The sequence below is a fragment of the Bos indicus x Bos taurus genome, chromosome 26 (genome assembly GCF_003369695.1).
Source record: "Bos indicus x Bos taurus breed Angus x Brahman F1 hybrid chromosome 26, Bos_hybrid_MaternalHap_v2.0, whole genome shotgun sequence".
In the NCBI taxonomy this organism is placed as follows: Eukaryota; Metazoa; Chordata; class Mammalia; order Artiodactyla; family Bovidae; genus Bos; species Bos indicus x Bos taurus.
The window spans coordinates 33,802,788-33,824,707 of NC_040101.1; the positions used below are offsets into that span (position 1 = coordinate 33,802,788).

Here is a 21,920-nt window from a genome sequence, read left to right on the forward strand (position 1 = left end):
TGCCACTGCCATTTTGTATTGGGTTTCTGATTTTTTGTGAGATGGGCTCTAACTAAATACACTTCATTTAGACTAAACTCCTAGAGGATAAAAACCATTACTTCTACTTATTTTGTATCTTCTTCCTACTTGGAGCTTCCTACAGTGCCCTTGATCACGTAAGTGCAGTTGAATATTTATAATAACTCTTCCTAATTCATGCAGCAATCATTTTGCTGAAGCAGCATTTGGATCATGACCACTGTAGGAACAGCACACCAAGCGAGCCTCTATGGTGTGTGAGTCCAGCTGACCGCTCATCTCCCTCTCAGGACAGCTCTGTTGCTCTCCTTCTTGCAGCTGACTCTCATTAATGACCCATGTGGTCACTCAGAATTCTACTTGCCACTGCATTTGAGGGATACTTGAGTGACATTTGTGATTTGGGGGGATCTTTGGTTTGCTTTGGAGTTACACAATGCAAACACCAAGGATATACCAAGCTCAATTCAAATTCATTGATGGCCTGGTTCTGGAGACCCAACTAGCTCAGCATCATTGAGCTCAAAACCTCCAAGGTGCATTGTGGGCCCTGTGGGGGTTGTGTTCCTGTCAGGATCTTTCCAGCTGCCCTCACCTGTGATCTGTGGGAACGGGACACCTGGGGCAAAGGAAGCTGAACCTGGAAACTAGAATCAGTTCAGGAAAAGTGCTCAGGGAGCCAGACTTGGGGATGAGGATTAAAGTGGCCCATCTCAGGGAGACAGCGCTCCCTACCTTGGTCTTGTCATATAAAGCGTGGTTATCCAGCATCATCTTCCGCTCGTGTGTGGCATAGCGCCGGATGTCTCTCTCAAACTGCTGGATAAGAAAGAGATCATTAAAATAAATCACTATCAAGTCTAGAATGTCTTCAGTATTATCTGTTTAAAGATATTTAAATCCCTATAATGAAACATCTTAGGGCTTCCCTGGTGGCTCAGTGGTAAAGAATCTACCTGTCAATGCTGGAAATGTGGGTTTGATCCCTAGGTTGGAAAGATCCCCTGGAGAAGGAAACGGCAACCCACTCCAGTATTCTTGCCTGGAAAACCCCATGGAGACAGGAGCCTGGCAGGCCACAGTCCATGGGGTCGTAAAAGAGTCGGACACAACTTAACAACTAAACAACAACAACAATGAAATATCTATCTCCACTAAACACTCTCCAAGTGAATTTCCGCCCCACCAGGGCAACATTCCACCATGACAAAGCTCCATGCTCACACGTAAGCATTGGATTGTAAGCTCCATGAAAACAGGAACCTGATTTGTTCTGTTCACAACCATATTCCTTCCTAATGATGCCTGGCACACAGATGGTGTACAGTAAATGTTGCTCAGTGAATAAACAGGTATTATGAGGATTGTGTCCAGAATAATTCCTGATCCAGAGTAAACACTACATAAATAATAGTTTGGTGTTGTTTTCTATTTGGAATACAACTACTGTAAAAGAGGATGAGGAGTCAGGAGACCAGGTTCCAGCCTGGATTTTGTCCCTATCTGGCTCTGTATCTTTCGGCAAGTCACCCAACCTCTCTGAATCTTGGTTGGTCAAATAGGAGGGTGGAGGAAGTGTGTGAGTAAGGTCCTCTGGCTGTAACATCCTCTCATGTGAACTTCTATAAAACTGATGGTCTGGGCCAGCTGCTTCAGAGTAGCATCTCCTATGATCAGCATGGGCTCTGAGGCTCCAGGGAGAAAAACTTGAAGCCTTAGATGGATGACAGGAAAAACTTGGGAAAAGAACGACAATGAATGGAGTTGTTGAGATTAATTTTCCTGAGAGAAGCATAGATCTAGAAATGTCCTTTACATGTAGGATTAGGGAGCAAACTTGGAATCATTGAACATGAACTTGGGCAAACTTTGGGAGATGGTGAGGGACATGGAGGATGGCGTGCTATAACCCATTGGGTCGCAAAGAATCAGACACGACTGGGCAACTGAACAACAACACCATGGAATAACTGCACTACAGTGAAAGAGGAGAGTGAAAAATTTGGCTTAAAACTCAACGTGCAGAAAACTAAGATCATGGCATCTGGTCCCTTTCACTTCATGGCAAATAGATGGGGAAACAGTGGAAACAGTGACAGACTTTATTTTTTGGACTCCAAAATCACTGCAGATGGTGACTGTAGCCATGAAATTAAAAGATGCTTACTCCTTGGAAGCAAAGTTATTACCAACCTAGACAGCATATTAAAAAGCAGAGATATTACTTTGCCAACAAAGGTCCATCTAGTCAAGGCTATGGTTTTTCCAGTGGTCATGTATGGATGTGAGAGTTGGACTATAAAGAGAGCTGAGCACCGAAGAATTGATGCTTTTGAACTGTGGCGTTGGAGAAGACTCTTGAGAGTCCCTTGGACAGCAAGGAGATCCAACCAGTCCATTCTGAAGGAGATCAGTCCTGAATGTTCATTGGAAGGACTGATGATGAAGCTGAAGCTCCAATACTTTGTTTACCTGATGCGAAGAACTGACTCATTTGAAAAGACCCTGATGCTGGGAAAGACTGAGGGCAGGAGGAGAAGCGGACGTCAGAGGATGAGATGGTTGGATGGCATCACCGACTCGATGGACATGGGTTTGAGTTAATTCCAGGAGTTGGTGATGGACAGGGAGGCCTGGCGTGCTGCAGTCATTGGGGTCTCAAAGAGTCAGACAGACCGAATGACTGAACTGAACTGAACTGAAGTGGTGAGTATGGGAAAGCTGGCGAAGACTGGGACCTGCCCTTCCTGACTTGGATGTGTGAAGACAGACTTTCCAACCCGAAGTCCTTTATAAGGCAGTGGGGTGGGGGGCGGAGCTAGGGCTGTGGAAGAGTCAGGGTGAAGCAGATTCTGGGTGTAGTAGCTGCTGGTCTGTGAAAGTATGGGGGTGCTGCTTAGCACATGGCCTCCACAGCCCAGGGCTTCAAGTTCCCCCAGCACTTAGGGCAATGGCTGCTCACACTGGGCATGGGGAGGCTGGAGAGGACTGGGTAACTGGAGCAGTGAAAGGCTGCCCCGGGATCCTCAGTTCTGTGTGCTGAGAGACCTATTCCTGGACTCCTCTGCCAAACCCCCTGAAGCATTTTTGTTTGGATTGTTAGGAATTATCATGATGTCTTCAATTTGGAGAGTAATAATATTGATTAAATCAACACTTATTGAGCACCTACTGTGTACCAGGTGTGTTCTGGGTGCTTGGAATATAACAGTGAAGAAAACAATGATGTCTGCCCTGGTGGGGCTTGGATTCAAGCAGGGGACACAGATAAGACACGGTAACAGCATAAGTAAAGTACATGATGGACATGAGTTTGAGCAAGCTCTGGGAGTTGGTGATGGAAAGGGAAGCCTGGTATGCTGCAGTTCATGGAGTCATAGAGTCGGCCATGACTGAGTGACTGAACTGACCAAAAGTACATGATGTGTTAACAGGTAATGCTGGGTACAGGGCAGGCCTCATGAAGGAGACAGGATCTGAGGAGAGACTTGCCCAAGGTGAAGGAGTTAGCCAGGTGGACTCAGGAAGGACACTCCATGCAGAGGGAACAGCTAGAACATAGGCCTTAGGGAGGGGTGAGCCTGGCCTGGGTAGGGAGAGCAGTGGGAGGAGTCCAGAGAGATGAGTGGGTGAGAAGAGCACGCAGGGCCTTGTGACCACCGGAAGGCTTTTACTGTGAGTTGAATGGGGAACCCCTGCCAGGTTTTGAGCAGGGGAGTGATGGTCTGACTTATGATGACAGGATCACTCAGGGGGCAAGCGACCAGTTCAAATGGCCACAGCTATAATCCAGGCGATGATATCCTAGTTAATGTTTACAGAGTGCTTACCCTGTGCTGGGCGCAGCGCTGATTTCTTGCTTTATATTAATTTCTGATTTGCTCTATTATCACTAGTACTTAACAACTTCTAAAAGAGTCTAACATTATCTCTAAAAGAACAGTACTACATATACAATTAGCCTCAGAATTGTGTTAAGATGAAGGCACTGTCTCATTCAGTTCTCATGACAATCCCATGAGGTTGGTACTGTTATTAGCTCCATTTTTCAAATGAAGAAAGGAAGCCCAGAGAGCCTCAGCAATTTACCCAAGGCCACACAGCCAAAGATAGAGCTAGGATTCAGACTCCTGAATCCCAGACTCTTTACCCTGGATGTTTCTGCCTTCTGCTTTACAAGCTCTTTGGTTTCTCTCAACAACCTGTGAAATAGGAAGGGTAAGGAAGTTGTCTTTTGTTTCAGATAAAGAAGGGCAGTGGCACTAAGCCTGGCTGTATCATTCGCCGGGCACAACAGACTTCAGAGATTCGCCTACTGCTGCTGCATGCAGCTGTGCAAGTTGTGCCGCAAAACTCGAGAGGGCGCGATTCACACGTGCAGCCTTTGTAAATATGCAGGTTTCTTCTGACAATTTTCTGGGAAATGGCAATTAGGTGTTTTAAGGAGGAGTTGCTTTTTAAAGTTGGTGAAAGGGAGCCATCTGGGCTAGTAAAGAGGCTGGGTTAGCCTGGGCACCTGGGCAGCATCGTTCATGTGTTTCCAAAGCAGAGTGTGCCTCCTCTCAGCATCTGACACAAACATGGACAATACTCTTGAAGGAACCTCAGCCAATAAAGCCATGCTGGCAAACAGTTCGAGTTTGAAGAAATAAGATTCAGAGGAAAACAGAAGCTTCTTTTTAAAAAAAAACAAGCAACAAACTAATGAACTCTGGACCCAGTCCAGAAATTGTACCATACTTGGATGGCTCTAGAAAAGTCTCAGCTTAATGTATCCCTCCGGATATATTCAGCTCTGGAAATCTTTAGTGCACAAAGGTATGAAGGAAGCTTTGTCAGCTTAGTAGACGAGACAACCTGGTAAATTAATGAACCCAAACTGGGGTGAGATTAACAGATTAATTGGCTTGAGGACATTTCCCAGGCTCTGAAATCTTTGGGTAAAAAGGCGAAATTAAATTTCCCAAGCTGCATATATGATGTATTGTTTCATCAGCTTTCCTACTTTTTATGAATGAAAGATGCCAGCCAACATTTTTGATTAGGGTAAGAAGTTCTAGTGCCGAGATTGTGCGCTGAAATAATTCCAGCCCAAGGCAAACACACTTGACATTTAATTCAAGGTTGCTGCTGCTACTGCTGCTAAGTCACTTCAGTCGTGTCTGACTCTGTTCGACCCCAGAGACGGCAGCCCACCAGGCTCTGCCGTCCCTGGGATTCTCCAGGCAAGAACACTGGAGTGGGTTGCCATTGCCTTCTCCATTGTGTGAAAGTGAAAAGTGAAAGTGAAGTCGCTTAGTCGTGTCCGACTCCTAGCGACCCCATGGACTGCAGCCTACCAGGCTCCTCCATCCATGGAATTTTCTAGGCAAGAGTACTGGAGTGGCTTGCCATTGCCTTCTCCGAATTCAAGGTTAAGGACAATGAATTTCTAAGTCGTTTATCCTACAAAATCCTCTAATGGCGTTGTGCCACTCAAAGCAACAGCTAGCTACATGGGAAAACAGAGTGGGGTGTTGGTAGGAGGGTAGAGTACAAGCTAATGGCACAGAACACGGGTACCATGTCTGTGAATATCACACAATGGGAGCTGGGGACTGCCGCTTGGCCAGCACTGGTCCCAAGGGGCTTTGCCAGCTTCATCTCACTGGATCCCTGCAACCCAGGGGGGTAGCGCTGTCTTTGCCCTAACTTTCCAGATGGAAAACTGAGTCTTAAAGGCTATGGGGAACTTGACGAAGATCACCTAGCTGGTCAGAGGCAGAGCAAGGGCTTGTGACCAGGTCTGGCATGAGCCAAACCTGTGCCCTTAGCCACCAGGCTGCTTTCTCTGCTTCAGTGGTTCTCATACCTGCAGGGTTCTTTCAAACACAAATTGCTAGGCTCCACCCCCAGAGTTCCTGATTCAGTAGGTCTGGGGTGGGGTGGAGTGTTCACATGTCTAACCTGGTAAGCAGGTAAGGCTGATGCTGCTGGTCAGGGTATTACATTTTGAAAATACCTATTCTAAAGGCATCTGTCTCAGTTGACCGTGCGCAAGTGGAATGCCCTGATTCAGAGATTTCTGGGCACTTTCTTCTCTCCTGCCCACCATCTCCTCCTTCCCTGTCCATCCTCTCGCCACCACCACCCCCGCCATTGTCTCTCCCCTGGCCCCAGGCAGACCTAGTCTACCTCTTATGAAAGCTAAGGCCACCCCAGGGATGAAGGCTGCACTTACCCGGGAGCCAGTCCAGCCTAGCAGGGCAAAGGCACGGTTCTCGTAGGGGCACATAACCAGGTCCACACGGATGGCCTTCCAGGTCTTTCCTTCCTGCTGGTTGGACTTGCTACTGTCTACTCTCTGATGGTGCAATTTTAAAATCAGAAAGCATTTTTGAAAATGATCTAAAGTATCCACCTGCCTGCTTGGCAACTTGAACTTTTCAAATGTTGACTCCACAAGGTCATAATATAAAAGTAATCCCTGAAAATAAACAAAAAGATGTCAGGAAGAGTCCCTGATGAAGAGTCCCTGATACAGAGGGTCAGAGACTTTATATTGGGCTCTTAACAAATGCTTTTAAAGAAAGCTTTGCACATTTGAGAATATGGGTACGTCTGTCCTTGCATTGTGAGCCCACTTGGTGACTCTAGCAGGGGAAGGCAAGGAGTGGGTGCATTACCCTCCTTCTACAGCAGAGGAATTTAACAATTAGAGGGGCCACGCCAAGGCCACTTCATGGCAAAGCTGCCAGAAGATCCACTCCCTGAACACCTGATCGCAGACAGTGCTCAGAAACTTGCCTCATTCCCTTAAGTACAAACCAACCTTGAACAAAAAGCCGAGACCTTGTATGCAGTTGTTTTGACTTAGTGTCCCTTCATATTATCCTAGTCAACCATAGTAGGTCGACTTGGGCCCAGAGGATTGTGGCTGGAGGCTCAGCCTGCTTTGGGGCCTGATGACTCACTCTTTCTAGCAAGCACTTTGGGATTGTTACTCTGCCTCCCTTGGAGACAGGGACAAAATTAGTGGTACATCACCAAACGCTGCCTAGTCAGAAGGTCACACCCAGCAATCTGCCATCCTCCAATTTATCTGCTCCGTGGGAATTTCTCACCACACAGGGCAGATGTGGGGTAGGGAGAAGCAGAAATATGCAATTAACTGCTAAATCTGTGTTGCAACTAAAAGAACAAATAGCCTTAAAACAATCTAATCACAGCTATTAGGATGTAGGATTTGTTCTTTGGTTCTTTAGGTCTGATGTTCTCAAATATTATCATCAGGAGCATTTGAAAGGTTTGTTTCAGCACAGTTTTGGAGGCCCTGTCCCCAGAGTGATTCATGGGTGGTGGGGGTGGGGGAACTTCCCAGGTGGTGCTCTTGGTAAAGAACACACCCACCAGTGCAGGACACACAAAGAAAGCAAGTTTGATCCCTGGGTCTGGAAGATCCCCTGGAAAAGGGCATGGCAACCCACTCCAGTATTCTTGCCTGGAGAATCCCCATGGACCGAGGAGCCTGGTGGGTTACAGTTCATGGGGTTGCAGAGTCAGAGAGACTAAAGTGACTTAGCACACACGGGGGTGGGGTGGGGTGGGGTGGGGTTGGGGTGGTGCATTTCTGGTAAATTCCCAGGTGTTGCTGATGCTTCTGATCCAGGGACCACACTTGGAGCAGGCCTGGTTCCCTTTACTATTATTATTAGACACATTTCCATTTCTTCTGCAATCCACCCCCACCCCCAAGAGACATTGTTTCAACCGGACTCAACACTTGGAGGAGGGGGTACTTTTGTGGATCTCAGAAGAGGGAGCACTCTGCCCTCAGGGCCTATCCCAGAAAAGGTGAGAGGAAGAATCTACCACATCTGCAGGGCGGAACACTAATGTCAGGAAGAGCCTCTGGTGCAGGAGGTAACTGTTGCCCTAAACAGATCTGATAACCAGCTGGGGGAAGACACAATCCTGCTTTCTAATGAAACTTACTAAGATTAGTCAGTATAGCAGCCTTTCATGGCCATTTGAATTATGTAAATTTGAAAAGGAAGCTATTAAAATATCAACCAGTCTTACCTTGAAGCCAAATTTATAAAACAACCTTTCCCCCTTAAAAAAAAATTCACAAAGCTGGCTTCCTAAAAGTCGTAAACTGTGTGTGCCCTGTGGCCACACAATAGTCACACTTTGGCTGGTCATAGACAGAAGGGCCACCCACCAGGCATGAACCTGGACCACACTCAGTCAGCCCTCCCCTTTGGGTTGAATTGCTGGCAGCCAGTGGAGCTTTCTGGATGATGCCCTCCCGCCAGGATCCGTATCTCCAAACTCTTTTCCTCCCACAAGAAGTCTTTCAACTGGTGGAAGACTCAGACTCATACCCATCCTTGGCTGTTCATTAGTTCTTCAGGTGTTTTAAGACATTGGTTGTGTATATGTGTGTTGTGTGAGTATGTGCTCGAGTGTGCCTGTGAGACAGGCTGGGACCGGGACCCTTTGCTGTACAGCTTGCACCTGGACATACCTCTCCTTGAGCAACAAAATACAAAGAAACTATACAGGACTAAAAATAATTGCGTGCATGCACAGTTGGGCAAATTCTGGATCCAAAAGATACAAAGAGACCAAAAAAACCCAACTGCCACTTTTCAGGAGCCTGGAGCTAAAGAGCACAAGTAGGATACTGCTCAAGCCCGCTGCACACACCACCAACTAAGAGGTGAGCAAGCTGCCTAAACCACCCCTTGAGCTCGACCTGGACACACCCCTACCCTCACACAACAGAAGGAACAAACTCACGCCCCCCCACCCCCCACTCAGGGAGTGAGCAAGTAAGGGAATTTGTTGTTTGTTCCTGGTCCCCTGTGCTGCTGCAGGGCCCCCAGTAAAGCCTGGTCTAGATTTCTTGTTTGCTGCTGCTGCTGCTAAGTCGCTTCAGTCATGTCCGACTCTGTGCGACCCCATAGACGGCAGCCCACCAGGCTCCCCCGTCCCTGGGATTCTCCAGGCAAGAACACTGGAGTAGGCTGCCGTTTCCTTCTCCAATGCAGGAAAGTGAAAAGTGAAAGTGAAGTCGCTCAGTCGTGTCCGACTCTTAGCGACCCCATGGACTGTGGCCCACCAGGGTCCTCCGTCCATGGGATTTTCCAGGCAAGAGTACTGGAGTGGGGTGTCATTGCCTTCTCCAAGATTTCTTGTTTGGCCTTAATCAATTTCTATGTGTTGGGGAATGCCAAGAACCCTGGTCGGTAACACCTGCATGAGATAGAATCATTTTAATCTGGAAAGTACAGATTCTTGTAAGAAAGGCAAGGGTGGGAGGTATTGGGAACAGGGAGTGAGGCAGAGGTGGAAATTAACCACCATGATTCACAGCTGAGGCGCTGGGGGCAGCCGGGCCACAGTGGGGCAAGCAGGTAGTGCTGAGACACACACTGCCCCAGCCGGTTTCCTCCCTGAGGTCCTGTTTGTCAGAGAGCAAAGGGGAGCAGCTAGCTGCCTGTGCTCTCGCCTGGGTCCCCAGGCAAGGTCTGGCCCTCTGCAGAATTCAATATGAGACTATGCAGGAGAGATCACAACAGCCACAGTTTTGCTGTTCAGTTGTTCAGTCGTGTCTGCCTCTTTGCGACCCCATGGACTGCAGCACGCCAGGCTTCCCTGTCCTTCACCATCTCCTGAAGCTTGCTCAAACTCCAGCCACTGTTTAAGCCACTGTTTAATAGACATTTATCAGGCGCTGTGCCAAGGGCCTTATCTAATGCCCTCAGTTAATCCTCTGACTAATGACAGAAGCTTGCTATCCTGGTTTCACAGATAAGGAAAGAGAAACTTGGAAAGATTAAAAGCATAGTCCCAGGTCATATAGCCAGTCAGTGGCAGGGCTGTGCTTGGACAATCCCAAATCTAAACCCCAGCCATGCCTAATGCCCATCTCCTCCCTCACTTGCCCATCTCTTTGCTTGGTGACCAGCAGGATGGCTGCCTGGTGACTAAAGAAAGACCAATGAAAAGGAGGCTCCTTGTCCCCGTCTCCCAACCCCACCGCATCTTGGGTCGGGACAGTCTCAGAGCATATGGTGGGGCCTCTATACCTAGGTCAAATCGGCCCACCCCTGCCGGCTGAGAAGCCAGGCAGCCCCCTCTCAGCCCAGGCCATGGCTGCCGGGGTGCATCAGAGTGATGTCTGTCCACCAAAGTTTCTCAGCTTTCCTGGTTGAGCGGAGCAGGGGGGCCAGCCTCAGTGGAGCTGACACTTCCCCATTCAGCCTTTCCCTGGCTCAGCCTATGATGTTCATTTTCAGGGCTCTTGGCCACCTGGATCCACTCTCCCGACAGATGGTGGGGTGGGTGGGGGAGGGTGGGGGTGGCTCATGGCTGAATTTGGATCTGGTTCCAAAGCTGGGTCTTTATTAGTAATTCTAGTGTTCCCGGCACCAGGGTTGTGTGTTTCTTATTCTCACTGTATCTGAGGTCTTCTCTCTCTGGTATATCAGAGAGCTTTGTCCACACCCAGAAGATGCTAGATCACTCAGGAAAAATAAAGCTATGCCAGAAAAACACCAGCCTCCTCAACCCACCCAGGCCTGTAGGTCTTTGGATAAGGGCCCTCTGGTCTTGGGAAGCGGAGCTCTCACTGGAGTGGGGCAGGAGTCAGGGCCCTGCAGGCGGCTGTGGCCACAGGGTCATCCCTAGCTTCCTCCACTGGGCAATAGGTGGCCCGTGGCAAGTCTGATCATAGTGGGTGGGGGGCCCTGAGCCATGACCTCTGCTGGACCCAGCCTACCCTCATTAGCTTCCTTCTTCCCATCTCAGCACAAAATCAAGGTGGTTATCAACCAAGATATTGTTCAAGGCAGCAGGGGCACCTCTTAGACTGCTTTTATCCCAGTCTGATCCCCACCCCTTAGCTTGCTCTGCCCCGGTTCACCCCTCCCAGATCTTTGTAGCACATGCTCTTCACATTGTTTAGGGCTCCGAGCTGTCTGAATGGCCTGCACAGAGAGTTGCCCTCGGCCCTTTTGGTAACAGGACGCATGCATATACATAAGTTCATAACCTGGATTCTAGGACCCAAAGCAGGTAAGTCTCACCGCATGTCACTGGCACTGTGCAAACTATTGTAAACCATTGAGACTGCGTTAGATGCTCATGGCACTATTACATGGAGAAGGCAATGGCACCCCACTCCAGTACTCTCGCCTGGAAAATCCCATGGGTGGAGGAGCCCGGTGGGCTGCAGTCCATGGGGTCACTAAGAGTCGGACACGACTGAGCAACTTCACTTTCACTTTTCACTTTCATGCATTGGAGAAGGAAATGGCAACCCACTCTAGTGTTCTTGCCTGGAGAATCCCAGGGACGGGGGAACTTGGTGGGCTGCTGTCTATGGGGTCGCAGAGTCGGACACGACTGAAGTGACTTAGCAGCAGCACAATTACAAGGTCGATAAGTGTGTCAAATTCAGCATTACTCCTATAATGCCTGAGTGTCCAAACATCTTTCTTCTTACCTTTTTTTCCCATAAGTTTATCACTTTAGGCAAAAGTTGCTCTTCATCCTCTGCTGATCCTGGGCTGGTAATTAAAAAATCTACATCATGCCCAATCTTCTTACCCCTGATTTTAAAAAATAAAATAAGATGGAAATAAATTAGATTTTTAGCTCTCAATTTTTAAAAATCACCTGTGTTTCTATGCCCCATACTTAAGGTTTGTGACACAAAATGCTCATGACATGCTTTTTAAACAAAAGATCCTTTTTTACACAAGTCTACTCCTTGCAAAATAAATTTATGACACAGAAAAATTTAAGATCATAACATGGTATGTATGTGATTATATTGTTGTTTAGTGCTGAGTCCTGTCTGTCTCTTTGAGACCCTAAGGACTATAGCCTGCCAGTGGGATTTCCCAGGCAAGAATACTGGAGTGGGTTGCCATTTCCTCCTCTAGGAGATCTTTCCAACCCAGGGATTGAACCCACGTCTCTTGCGTCTCCTCATTGGCAGGTGCATTCTTTACCACTGAGCCACCAGGGGAGCCCATATGATTATATATGGGTGGCTAAAAACTAACAAAGGTTATTTCTTCTCCATGCCCACATGTGCACACACACTCACACAGAGACAAGTGTGACAACAAGCAAACCAAGAACTATACTCGCATAATACAAGATAGGACTCTTGAAATTATGACCTAGACTAAAGGCATCTTCTTGGATTCTGTGTTCTCTTCTCACTTTCTCTGTCACCTCCCACAGCCAACAGCCCCCATGTAACAGGACCACAAGGAGAGATGGAAGAGGGTGTGGGAGGCAAAGAGGCTCTGAAATGGAGGCTTCAATATCCAACAATTGCATACATCTCTGTGAAGAGTTCATGCATTCACTGACTTCACCAATATTTCTCACATGCCTATTTTGTGCTAGGCACCACGCACTGGCTCTCATCAAGCACTAAGTTCTGAAAACTTAGTGGGGAAAACATGCGTGGAAGCAATACAAACAAATTACTTGACAGCTGTCCAAGGAGTGCTGAGGAGGGGTGTCTCACCCAGTATGGGGAGAAGGAAGTCAAGGAAGGCTTTCTGGAGGAGGTGGCATCTGAATTGAAGCTTAAAGGATGAGGTGAAGTGAGCCAGGTGACAAACTGAGGAAAACCAGTCCAAGCAGAAAGGTAGGACTGAGCAAAATCACAAAGAAAGCTCTGTGTGTGCAGAGAATGACAAGCCACTTGGGGTTGCTGGAGTGAAACATGAGCAGCAGGAGATGAGGCTGCAGAGAGAGACCTCCGTAGGCCTTTTGTGCCACAACTCCTGAGCATGGGAAGGCCCTGAAGGGGAGGCAAAAGCAGCTTTTATCATCATTTACCTGCGGAATCCTCCTGTCATGGTGACAAAGGCATCCGGCAGAAATGCCCACACAGCCTCTTTAACCAGCACGCCAACCGCCTCTGCTTCGGCCCTGGTCACGCAGCTGACAAGGTCTTCATAATAGAGAAATCCTGAGAGGCCATAGACAGGTGAGTGGGGAAAGGGACATGTCCCATGTGAAATGACCAGCCCTCAGGGCGGGGATTTGGCCCTCACACATAGCTAACGGGGCCACAGACATCAACCCCAAACTGTTCCACAGAGACTGGGTGATCTGTGTTCTCTTGGCTGTGAATTTTTCATGTTAACAATGGCTCCTATTTTCCTACAAATTCCTGACTGAGCAAGAGGCAATATTATATCCTAGAACCATGCCATTCCAATCTGGCTTCCTACTGAAGAACCAGCCCTCTTGATCAATAAGCTGCAGATTTGGGATAGGAAGTTTTGGGGTTGGAACGTGATAGATGAATTAAAGAAGTGAAGTCAAGAATAGGAAGAGAGTTGATTTGCATCTGAGGAGAGTTAGGAAATGTCACTGGTGGTCTGGTTTGCTTCTTTGCCTGACCATCACGGATTAATGAGAGCTCCAACAGCGTGGTTATGATGAAGAGTTGTTTTAATGACTTGTTTATTCCCACAGATCCACAGAGGAAGGCATAGAGTGGAAGAGTAATGGAGATGGGAGCTCTATCTCCAAGAACTGGGATGAAGCATAGGAGGGGTGGGGAGCAGGGCGCAGGGGAGATCCATAGAGCCTGAGGGCCAGCTAATGGTCCTTCCATACAAGGCTCTGGTCTCTTCTCTAGGATCCCCAGAGGGAGTGTTCCAACTCTGCCGGAATCTTTCTAATAATGAGAGGCTTTGGATACCTACAGAGGCTGCCCATTTCCTAATTGAAAGGTCTCTCGGGGGCAGTTCTTTATCTTTTTTCCAGCTTTATTGAGGTATAGTTGACAAAAATTGTATAAATTTAAGGTGTACAACCTGAAGTTTTGATATATGTGAAATGGTTAACTGTCGACTAATTAGCCCACAATGGACCAACCTTAAAAAAGAAGACAGTCTTGTCATTTGCAACAACAAGGATGAACCCCAGCTATTTGCTAAGTGAAATAAACCAGAATGAAAGACAAGCAGGCTACAGTCCATAGGGTTGCAAAGAGTCGGACATGACTGAAGTGACTTAGCGCGCGCGCGCGTGCGCGCGCACACACACACACACACACACACACACACACACACAGTCTCTTAGAAGCAGAGAGTAGAATTGTGACTACTAGGGGCTGGAAGGTGGGGAAAATGGATAGATGTGTGTCAAAGGGCACAGGATGAATAAGTTCTGCAAATCTGACGTACAGCATAGTGACTACAGTTAATAACACTGTATAGTATACGTCAACACAGTCATAGAATTCCCTAGTCATCTTTCATGGGAGAAGGCAATGGCATCCCGCTCCAGTGATCTTGCCTGGAGAATCCCATGGACGGAGAAGCCTGGTAGGCTGCAGTCCATGGGTCACACAGAGTCGGACATGACTGAAGCGACTTAGCAACAGCAGCAGCAGCAGTCATCTTTCATAAAGTTGCTAACTTCTGAAAGACTGCTAATAAGTTTTATAAGATGCCACATAAGAACTAGAAGAATCTAAAGGAAAAAAGACCCATATTCTTATTCTGGACTCCTGAAGATTCATGCTTAATAAGCATTGATGTGAACCACCAAGAAATGCTTTCTTTGTCTCATCCTGCTGTTTCTTTCTATCACTTAAACAGAAGATAGCAGGTTTTCTTTGCGTTGTTGTTGTTTTCTGGCCTTCTCTTATAGAAGATCCCCTTTTTTTCATATTATTAAAAATGTTGATGACTCCCTCATTCTTTATAACTCAGAAGCCACAGTGCTCAGAACTGTGGCTATGACTTCCTTTCAAATCCCAGTAATATTATGTTCTACTGCATATTAAAAATAAATGTTTTTAAAAGGTAAATGTTTAAAAGATATACATTTTTTGACCTTGTTTCCAGGAATTTGGTCATTAAAAAAAATGACAAGTACCCTGTATAAATGGAAGTAACCAAGCCATCTTCAACCTCCTGGAAGCCTTGTCAGTCTTTCAGATGTCTGTCTCTACTCTCTTCTAGGTTAACAAGTCCTGATTGCGTAGACAAACCCCATGTCTAGGTTTCCACAATTTCCCCTATATGTCTTGGTATTTTACAGTTTCTAAAGCTGATCCATATTTGTGCCAAGCAACACCTCCACTTTGTTCAAATATTATTTACTCCAAAGTTCTCTATGTCAACTTTCTGACCTGGATTCCTTCCTTACCCACTCCTTTTACCCAGCTGGGACCCAAATACCTGGAAGGGTCAGTCCAGTAAGAACAGATCAATGGTGCAGCCAGTTTTGACGTCTAGATAAAGGAATGACAACAGCCATCAGGCAGGGCCTATTTGCTCTGTGCCAAGCTAATTGTTTTGCCTCCAAGATCTGATCTATTCCCTACTTACATACTGATGTATAGATGAGGTAAAGAAGGCTCAAAGATTTTAAGTAACTGTCTCAAGATCACACAGCTGGAGAGTGCAAGAGCCAGGATTTGGATCCAGGTCTATCTGATTTCAAAAGCTTGGGCTTTTAGCCATAGCATGAAGAGAGGCCAAGGAAGTGACCAGATCACCAAGACTGGAGGTGACATTTGAAGTACAGCGGACAGATCCTTACCAAAACCTGACCAGCCCATGGCAATTATGGGAATCTTTAGGAGAGACAATTCACCTGCTTTCTGCATTTTTGTGAATTTCAGGGTTTTGTCTGACATTATTTTACTCAGAGATCTGAACCCCATCCTGAACCATTTCTCAGATGTCTTCAGTCCCACTCCAAAAACAGAAGTAAAGAGCTGAAACAAAGGGAAAGACATGTCTTTAGTTTTTAAAACATTCATTATGACAACAAAGTGATACTTTTCAAGGTCAAGCAATTAAGAAAAAGCATAAGCAAATCTCTGACCTAGTGTCTCTTGAATATGACAAGCAGGGGGCAGTGGTAATTTTTCAGAGGCGTTTCTGTTTCAGGACATATGGTATAACTAAATGAAGCAGAAGTCAGGAGGCAGCTTCTGGAACTGCCCAGGGATTCTGTATAACCAATAAGGATTGCCTTCACTGTCAGTGCATGACAACAGGTATCCATACCCACACCCCTCCTCTGCCAAAGGTCTGTCACACACTCATGCATATTCACCCTCACAATTTAATGAGGGATGCACATGTAGGTTGCATAAATTCCTCACCATCACACACCTGGTAAGCGGCAGAGCCCAGACTCAACTCAGTCTGTCTGTACTCTGAGCCTGGGCTTCTGCCCTCAACTACCTTTGAGGCCTGAGCATCACTTCTGATCCAAAGGGATTGGTAGAAGTCTCTGCCTACTGCAACTCAGAGATAGGGAACACTGGGAGGTAATAAATCCTGCTTCAGAGTAGACAAGATGCAGTGAGGAGCTTTCCAGCACAGGTTGATTCTCTGAGAACAGGTTTGTTTTGTCTCATAGTCCTAGTGTACCCAGGAGTGACAACCTCTGGGAGGTAAGGTCATTTATATCTCACCATAGCATGGCAATAAGCTCAAGCACCTGTATTTATTCAGGCATTTGCTTCCTAGATCACTGCTATAGACTGAGTTGTGACCCTTCCTCCCAAATTCATATGTTGAAATCCTAACCTCCAGTATGATGATATCTGGAGATGGGGTTTGGGGAAGATAATCAGGTTAAATGAGGTCATGAGGATGGGGTCCTCGTGGTGGGATTAGTGCCTTTATAGGAAGAGACCAGAGAATTTGCTCTCTCCTTGTGTGTGTCATATGAGGGGATGTTGAGAAGGAGGCTGTCTGCAAACCAAGAAGAGAGCCCTAACCAGAGCGCAGTCATGCCAACACCTTGATCTCAGAATTCCAGGCTTTAAAACTGAAAAAATAATCATGTGCTAAGTCACTCAGTCTGTGGCTTTGTGTTATGGCACCCCAAGCTGATCAGTACAACTACTTAGAATAATGGGATCAACTGAAAACCTATTTTTGATAAATACATGTACAAATCACTTACTTTGAAGGACTGATATCGTTCATCATTTAACACAGCTTTAACTTCAGAACTTTCTCCATCTTCAATAATTTCCTGCATGGACATTTGAAAAGCATTTTACACTAGTGATGTTAATCACAATCTGAGATTTTCAAATCCCCAGATATAGTAGCTTAATTTTTCACTAAATACACCTACGCCATAAAGGATGTTTCCTTAGCTGATCTAGAGAAAACAAGACAGTTCTTGCTTGAAAATCTCAGGTTATTATATTTCCAAGGGCCCCTTTATAATCCTCGGGGAGGAAGGTACAGAATGATTGGAACACCAAACCAAAATGTTCACTGACAAAGGGGTGTCTAAATATTTGAGATAATTTTCTTTTTAATGGATATGAACTAGCTGAAACAAAAGGACTTTTCATCTGATTGGGTTAGTTCCGGACCTATTGAAAAGCTAATTCAAGTCCTTATGATGTCTAGCTCAGAGCCACCCGTGCATGCTAAGCCACTTCAGTCATGTCCAACTCTTTGCGACCCCATCAACTGTAGCCTGCCCAGCTCCACTGTCCATGGAATTTTCCAGGCAAGAATATTGGAGCGGGTTGCCATTTCCTTCTCCAAGGGATCTTCCCAACCCAGGAATCAAATCCATGTTTCCTTTGTCTTCTACATTGGCAGGTGGATTCTTTACTATTGCGCCACCTGGGAAGCCCCTGGGAAACCCCACCAGAGCCATCCAACCTCCTTTAAATAGAGTTGGGATTAATTTCCCTCCCTTGAATAATTTGCCTTGCATCTGACTATACTGAAACTTCCTCTTGGATGACTAATTTGCCTTGCCAGGAACCCTTAAACATTATTTAATAAATAACTAACCATCCTTGGCTCTCCTCTTAGAACACACAGGCGGGGATGTGGAGTCAGCTCCACTGTCCCTCATACCCACCACCATTCTGGAGGGCAATGTCTGCTGAATGGTACTGAGGTTCTTCACACAGCCTGGGTTTTAACTCATAGCATCCCCTCCTGTTGAGCTTTTAGGTCATTAGAGACTTTCACTGTGATTAATAATACAGGAGAGTTATTTTCTCACTAGCTGGCCCCACATAGCTCCAAGTGAGATAATATTGGGGTATGAATGACACATATACATGTGTAGCTATCTATGTAATATATATATATATATATATATGTGATATAATATATATCCATATAATATAAATCAGAGATAAATGAAAATAAGTAATGAATACCACATCTATATAGTTAACAGGAAAATTTATTAATTGCGTCTCTCTCCCTCCCTCAGTAGCTACCTATTAGGAGCTGAAATGAATCACCTTTCACCCTTACCTCTATGATACACTTCACCTTGTCCCCCAGGCAGGGAATTCCTTCTGTATCCTTCATACTGATGATTGTGAATGGCAGAGATTTAAGTACAGAAGCTGCTCTCATAAATGTCACATAAGAGACTTCATTTTCTTTAAACTCAGAATTTTCAGCCAGTATCTCAAAGGCATCCTAAAGAATAAAACCAGATGAGCAAAACACAGTCTGTTTCCTAGCCCCTAACCCCCAAGCCAGCAGTCCCTTGCAAATGCCTCTTGTTCTCTGTTAAATATTAGAATGCCTCGTGACTGTTCCCTCAGAGGTCAGGATTGGGTGTCCTGTACGTTTTCACTTCTCCCTGGTTGGATGAGCGGAGTTGAGTTGAAAAGACAGGCCACAGCATGCTTTGTAAGGAAACTTGGAATTCTCTGCCATTAGATATTTAGGAATGATTTAACTAAAAAATGACTTCTTGCTCATTGCATCTTCCTAGTCATTACTTGGCATGATCCTTCCCTGTTTGCTGACTTTCCCACCAGCCTGTGGCCAGGATTCTGCCTTGATCACTGGAAAATCCTCTCTCTTAGCTTGTTGGTGAAACAGAGTCAGCACTTAGTATAGACTTGTTGAATGAATGGGTATGATCAGAAGTGGCACAAACCCGAAGGCAGGGTTATTTAAGGTAGGGCATGTCTGCATTTCTGGCAGAGGAGGAAGTAGCTACAGCTGTGTGGCATGATCCTCAGGGTGCTCAGTAGCTGCAATTTCCTGGTCTTCCTTGGACACCTGGGGCTAGAATTTTAGAAAGGAGAAGTTCTGTATTCAATCTACTAATGCATGTTTTATCCATTTGACTACTGATTGTAGGCTGAGGATAAGCAGTTATGGTTTTGTTCGGGTCATTTTGAAGCATAATTATGAAACTTCAAGGCTAAATGGGGCTTTAGAGATGATCAACCTAATTGTTTATTAAGCAGATGAGGAAACAGGCTCAGAGAGAGAAAATGACTTGCCCAAGATAGTTACTACCAGGCTGAACCCAGGTCTACTGATTCTCAATCTTATGTCTTCCCAACAAAGCTGTTTATGCACAATTGCCATTTCTATGCAATTTGCTCTTACTATGTAGTGGACTAATTACAGTATGTATTTAGTTATTCAGAATATTTGCCTTTGATAAGTGTTGCATCCATTAATAACAACTCCCAATAAATCATTAAGTTACTTTGTCTAAAGACTATGCTCTAAATATATTGTCTATTTCCGTAATAGAAGGAGACCCATTCTTGACAGAAAGAGGAACCAGAGATCATGTTAGGGGAGTGAGTAAGAATGGGGAAAACCTTCCTAGATTTTCAAGAGAGCTCATAGTTTAATCGGAGATCCACAGAAAGAAGCAGCAAGCCTTACGTTTGCTATAGTTGTTGTTGTAAAGCTCCATTACCGTGAATATGTGGTTATAGTTGTTCAAAGTGGTTTTTCTTTGACACGCGTACTGGGAGATCTTTTTTACAGCAAGTGGTGGAGTCTTCTGGAAGCCTGGGTTTGGGGTAGCTGAATAGTCTGTTCTCACCTAAACAAATGTATAAGCATCTATTTTAAATTAAAAAATTAGTAGTAATAGATGTATATGAAGAAAAATAAGAGGCAGTTCAATGGTAATTGTCTCTGGAAAGAGAATAATACTATAGGAGGCTCAAGTTTTATGTTATATGCATTTCTAATATTTGAAATTGCTATAATTAACATGTATTATTTTTGTGATCTGAAAAAGTAACATGAAAAAGAACTACCGATTAAATATTATTTTCCTTTTCTGTGAACTTACATAGTTAGGATCCATTGGTGAAGGGTTTGGAACTAAGAATTTAATTTTTTTCTTTATAAATTATCATGGTAAGAAAAAAATAAGAACCTTCTACTTTTCTGGCTGCTAGAACATCAAGACTTCAATATTTTGAAATATTTGTGTATAGACTTGTTTGTAAAAATAGCTACCATTTATTAAGTGCATATATAGATCAGGCTCAGTCTTAAGCACTTTCCATGTGTGTTATTCTAATCCTCATAAGCCATCTTACAAGATAGGCAGACACTACTGTTCTCATAATGTAAAGGAAGAAACTGAAGCTCGGAGAAGCTAAGTGACTTGCCAAAGTTCACACAGGGAGCAAGCAGAGAACCTGGGGTTTAACTCAAGTCTGTTGAGTCTATAGCCCACATACAACCACTTTCAGGACACTTACAACAAGCTGGTGTTTTCCTGTAATCTCCACTGGTTTTCCTGCTCCCATACTTTCGATCAGCCAGGAGACATCAAGGAGTTCTAGCTGCGAGCTGGCTCTTATGTTCTGTACCTGAAGCCACTCGAGAACCTCTGAACCAGAGTTGTTTTCTGCTACAATGTGGGTGACAGAATCACTGCAGAATAAGACAGAGACTTTCAAAATGAGAACCTCTCCTCTTTTCCCTGAGGTGTTCAGAGCATTCCATCTGATGGAGAAAGATGCACAGTAGACCTGACCATAGGCATGGAGAACCTAGGCGTCCATGCCAGAGAATTCAACTTCAATTAGCATAGCGACATGGTCTATGTTACATATCAGATGCAAGAAAACTTAAGAAAACATTAGTAAGATTGTGATGTTAGTGGAAAACAAAGGTCCAGAACGGATAGAGGAGGAAATCGTTCTTAAATTAGCACCTTGCACTCTGCCTGTGGCTTTGGTGTACTGTTTCATTTTTATTTTGCAGAGGGTTTTAATCTGGTGCCTTTCAAACTTGTATGTGATCCACAGTTAGAAACACATTTTATATCATGACCCAAAATAGATATAGATGTAGATGCTGATATAGATGTAACATCCCACTAAATTCATCTCACAAGCCATTAATAGGTGGTGGCCAGCCTTTGGGAAATAGTGCTTTACATGTTTTTCAAAGCACAACTCTGTGTTGTAAGACCCTGTATCTTTTCCCTAAAAAAGTACTGAGCACTTAGCATGCTTCAGCACTGTCCAAGTACTTCACATACATCATCTCTTTTAATACTCACATAGCTTTTAAGTAAATATTATACTAGCCACACTTCAAAAATGAGGAAACTGAAGAACAGAGAGGTTAAGGACACCCTGAAGGTCACACAGCTGGTAAATGACATTTATCCTTTTTGATTGTCTTTTCTGGTCAATATGTTATTTCTATTTTTAAACAAATCTTCGAAATCAGCATTATATCACTGCAACTAATAATTTTTAGGGCTCCTTCAGTTCAAATTGTCTACAAATCTGGGAAATAGCAAAAGCAAATAGCGTATATAGGCATTGAAGAGAAAAACATAGAATTGTTTTTTCTTCTTTTCCCCACTTCTCTTGCTTGACTTCTTCTTCCTCCTTCTCCTTTTCTTGATTGACTCTTAGATTCACTAAGTATTTCTTGGTTCACTGTTCTAGTCACAGCCCTAGGTTCCCTGTGGTGGTGATGGGAAGGGGTTGGGTACCAAACAAGAAAAGGAATGTTTCTGGGCATCAGCATCTTCTGTGAAACAGCTGGTTAATACGTTATGGCATAGGCAGGACCTGCAAGTGGTATACAAAGAGGGAAAATAATTTAGTGTGGGCTGGG

The 21,920-nt window shown here is 45.1% G+C and overlaps 1 protein-coding gene across 1 annotated transcript in view; it reads right to left on the reverse strand.

The window, feature by feature from the left end:
- Window positions 1–21,920, reverse strand: part of DNTT (DNA nucleotidylexotransferase) — a 32,738-nt gene that overhangs the window by 1,512 nt on the left and 9,306 nt on the right. The window contains exons 2-10 of the mRNA XM_027529037.1: window positions 20,543–20,717; window positions 19,741–19,869; window positions 18,318–18,488; window positions 16,984–17,055; window positions 15,655–15,778; window positions 12,874–13,006; window positions 11,516–11,621; window positions 6,242–6,487; window positions 757–840 (exon numbers count right to left, since the gene is read on the reverse strand). Of these exons, the coding sequence (XP_027384838.1) occupies window positions 757–840; window positions 6,242–6,487; window positions 11,516–11,621; window positions 12,874–13,006; window positions 15,655–15,778; window positions 16,984–17,055; window positions 18,318–18,488; window positions 19,741–19,869; window positions 20,543–20,717 (1,240 nt within the window). The remainder of the gene's footprint in view (window positions 1–756; window positions 841–6,241; window positions 6,488–11,515; window positions 11,622–12,873; window positions 13,007–15,654; window positions 15,779–16,983; window positions 17,056–18,317; window positions 18,489–19,740; window positions 19,870–20,542; window positions 20,718–21,920) is intronic.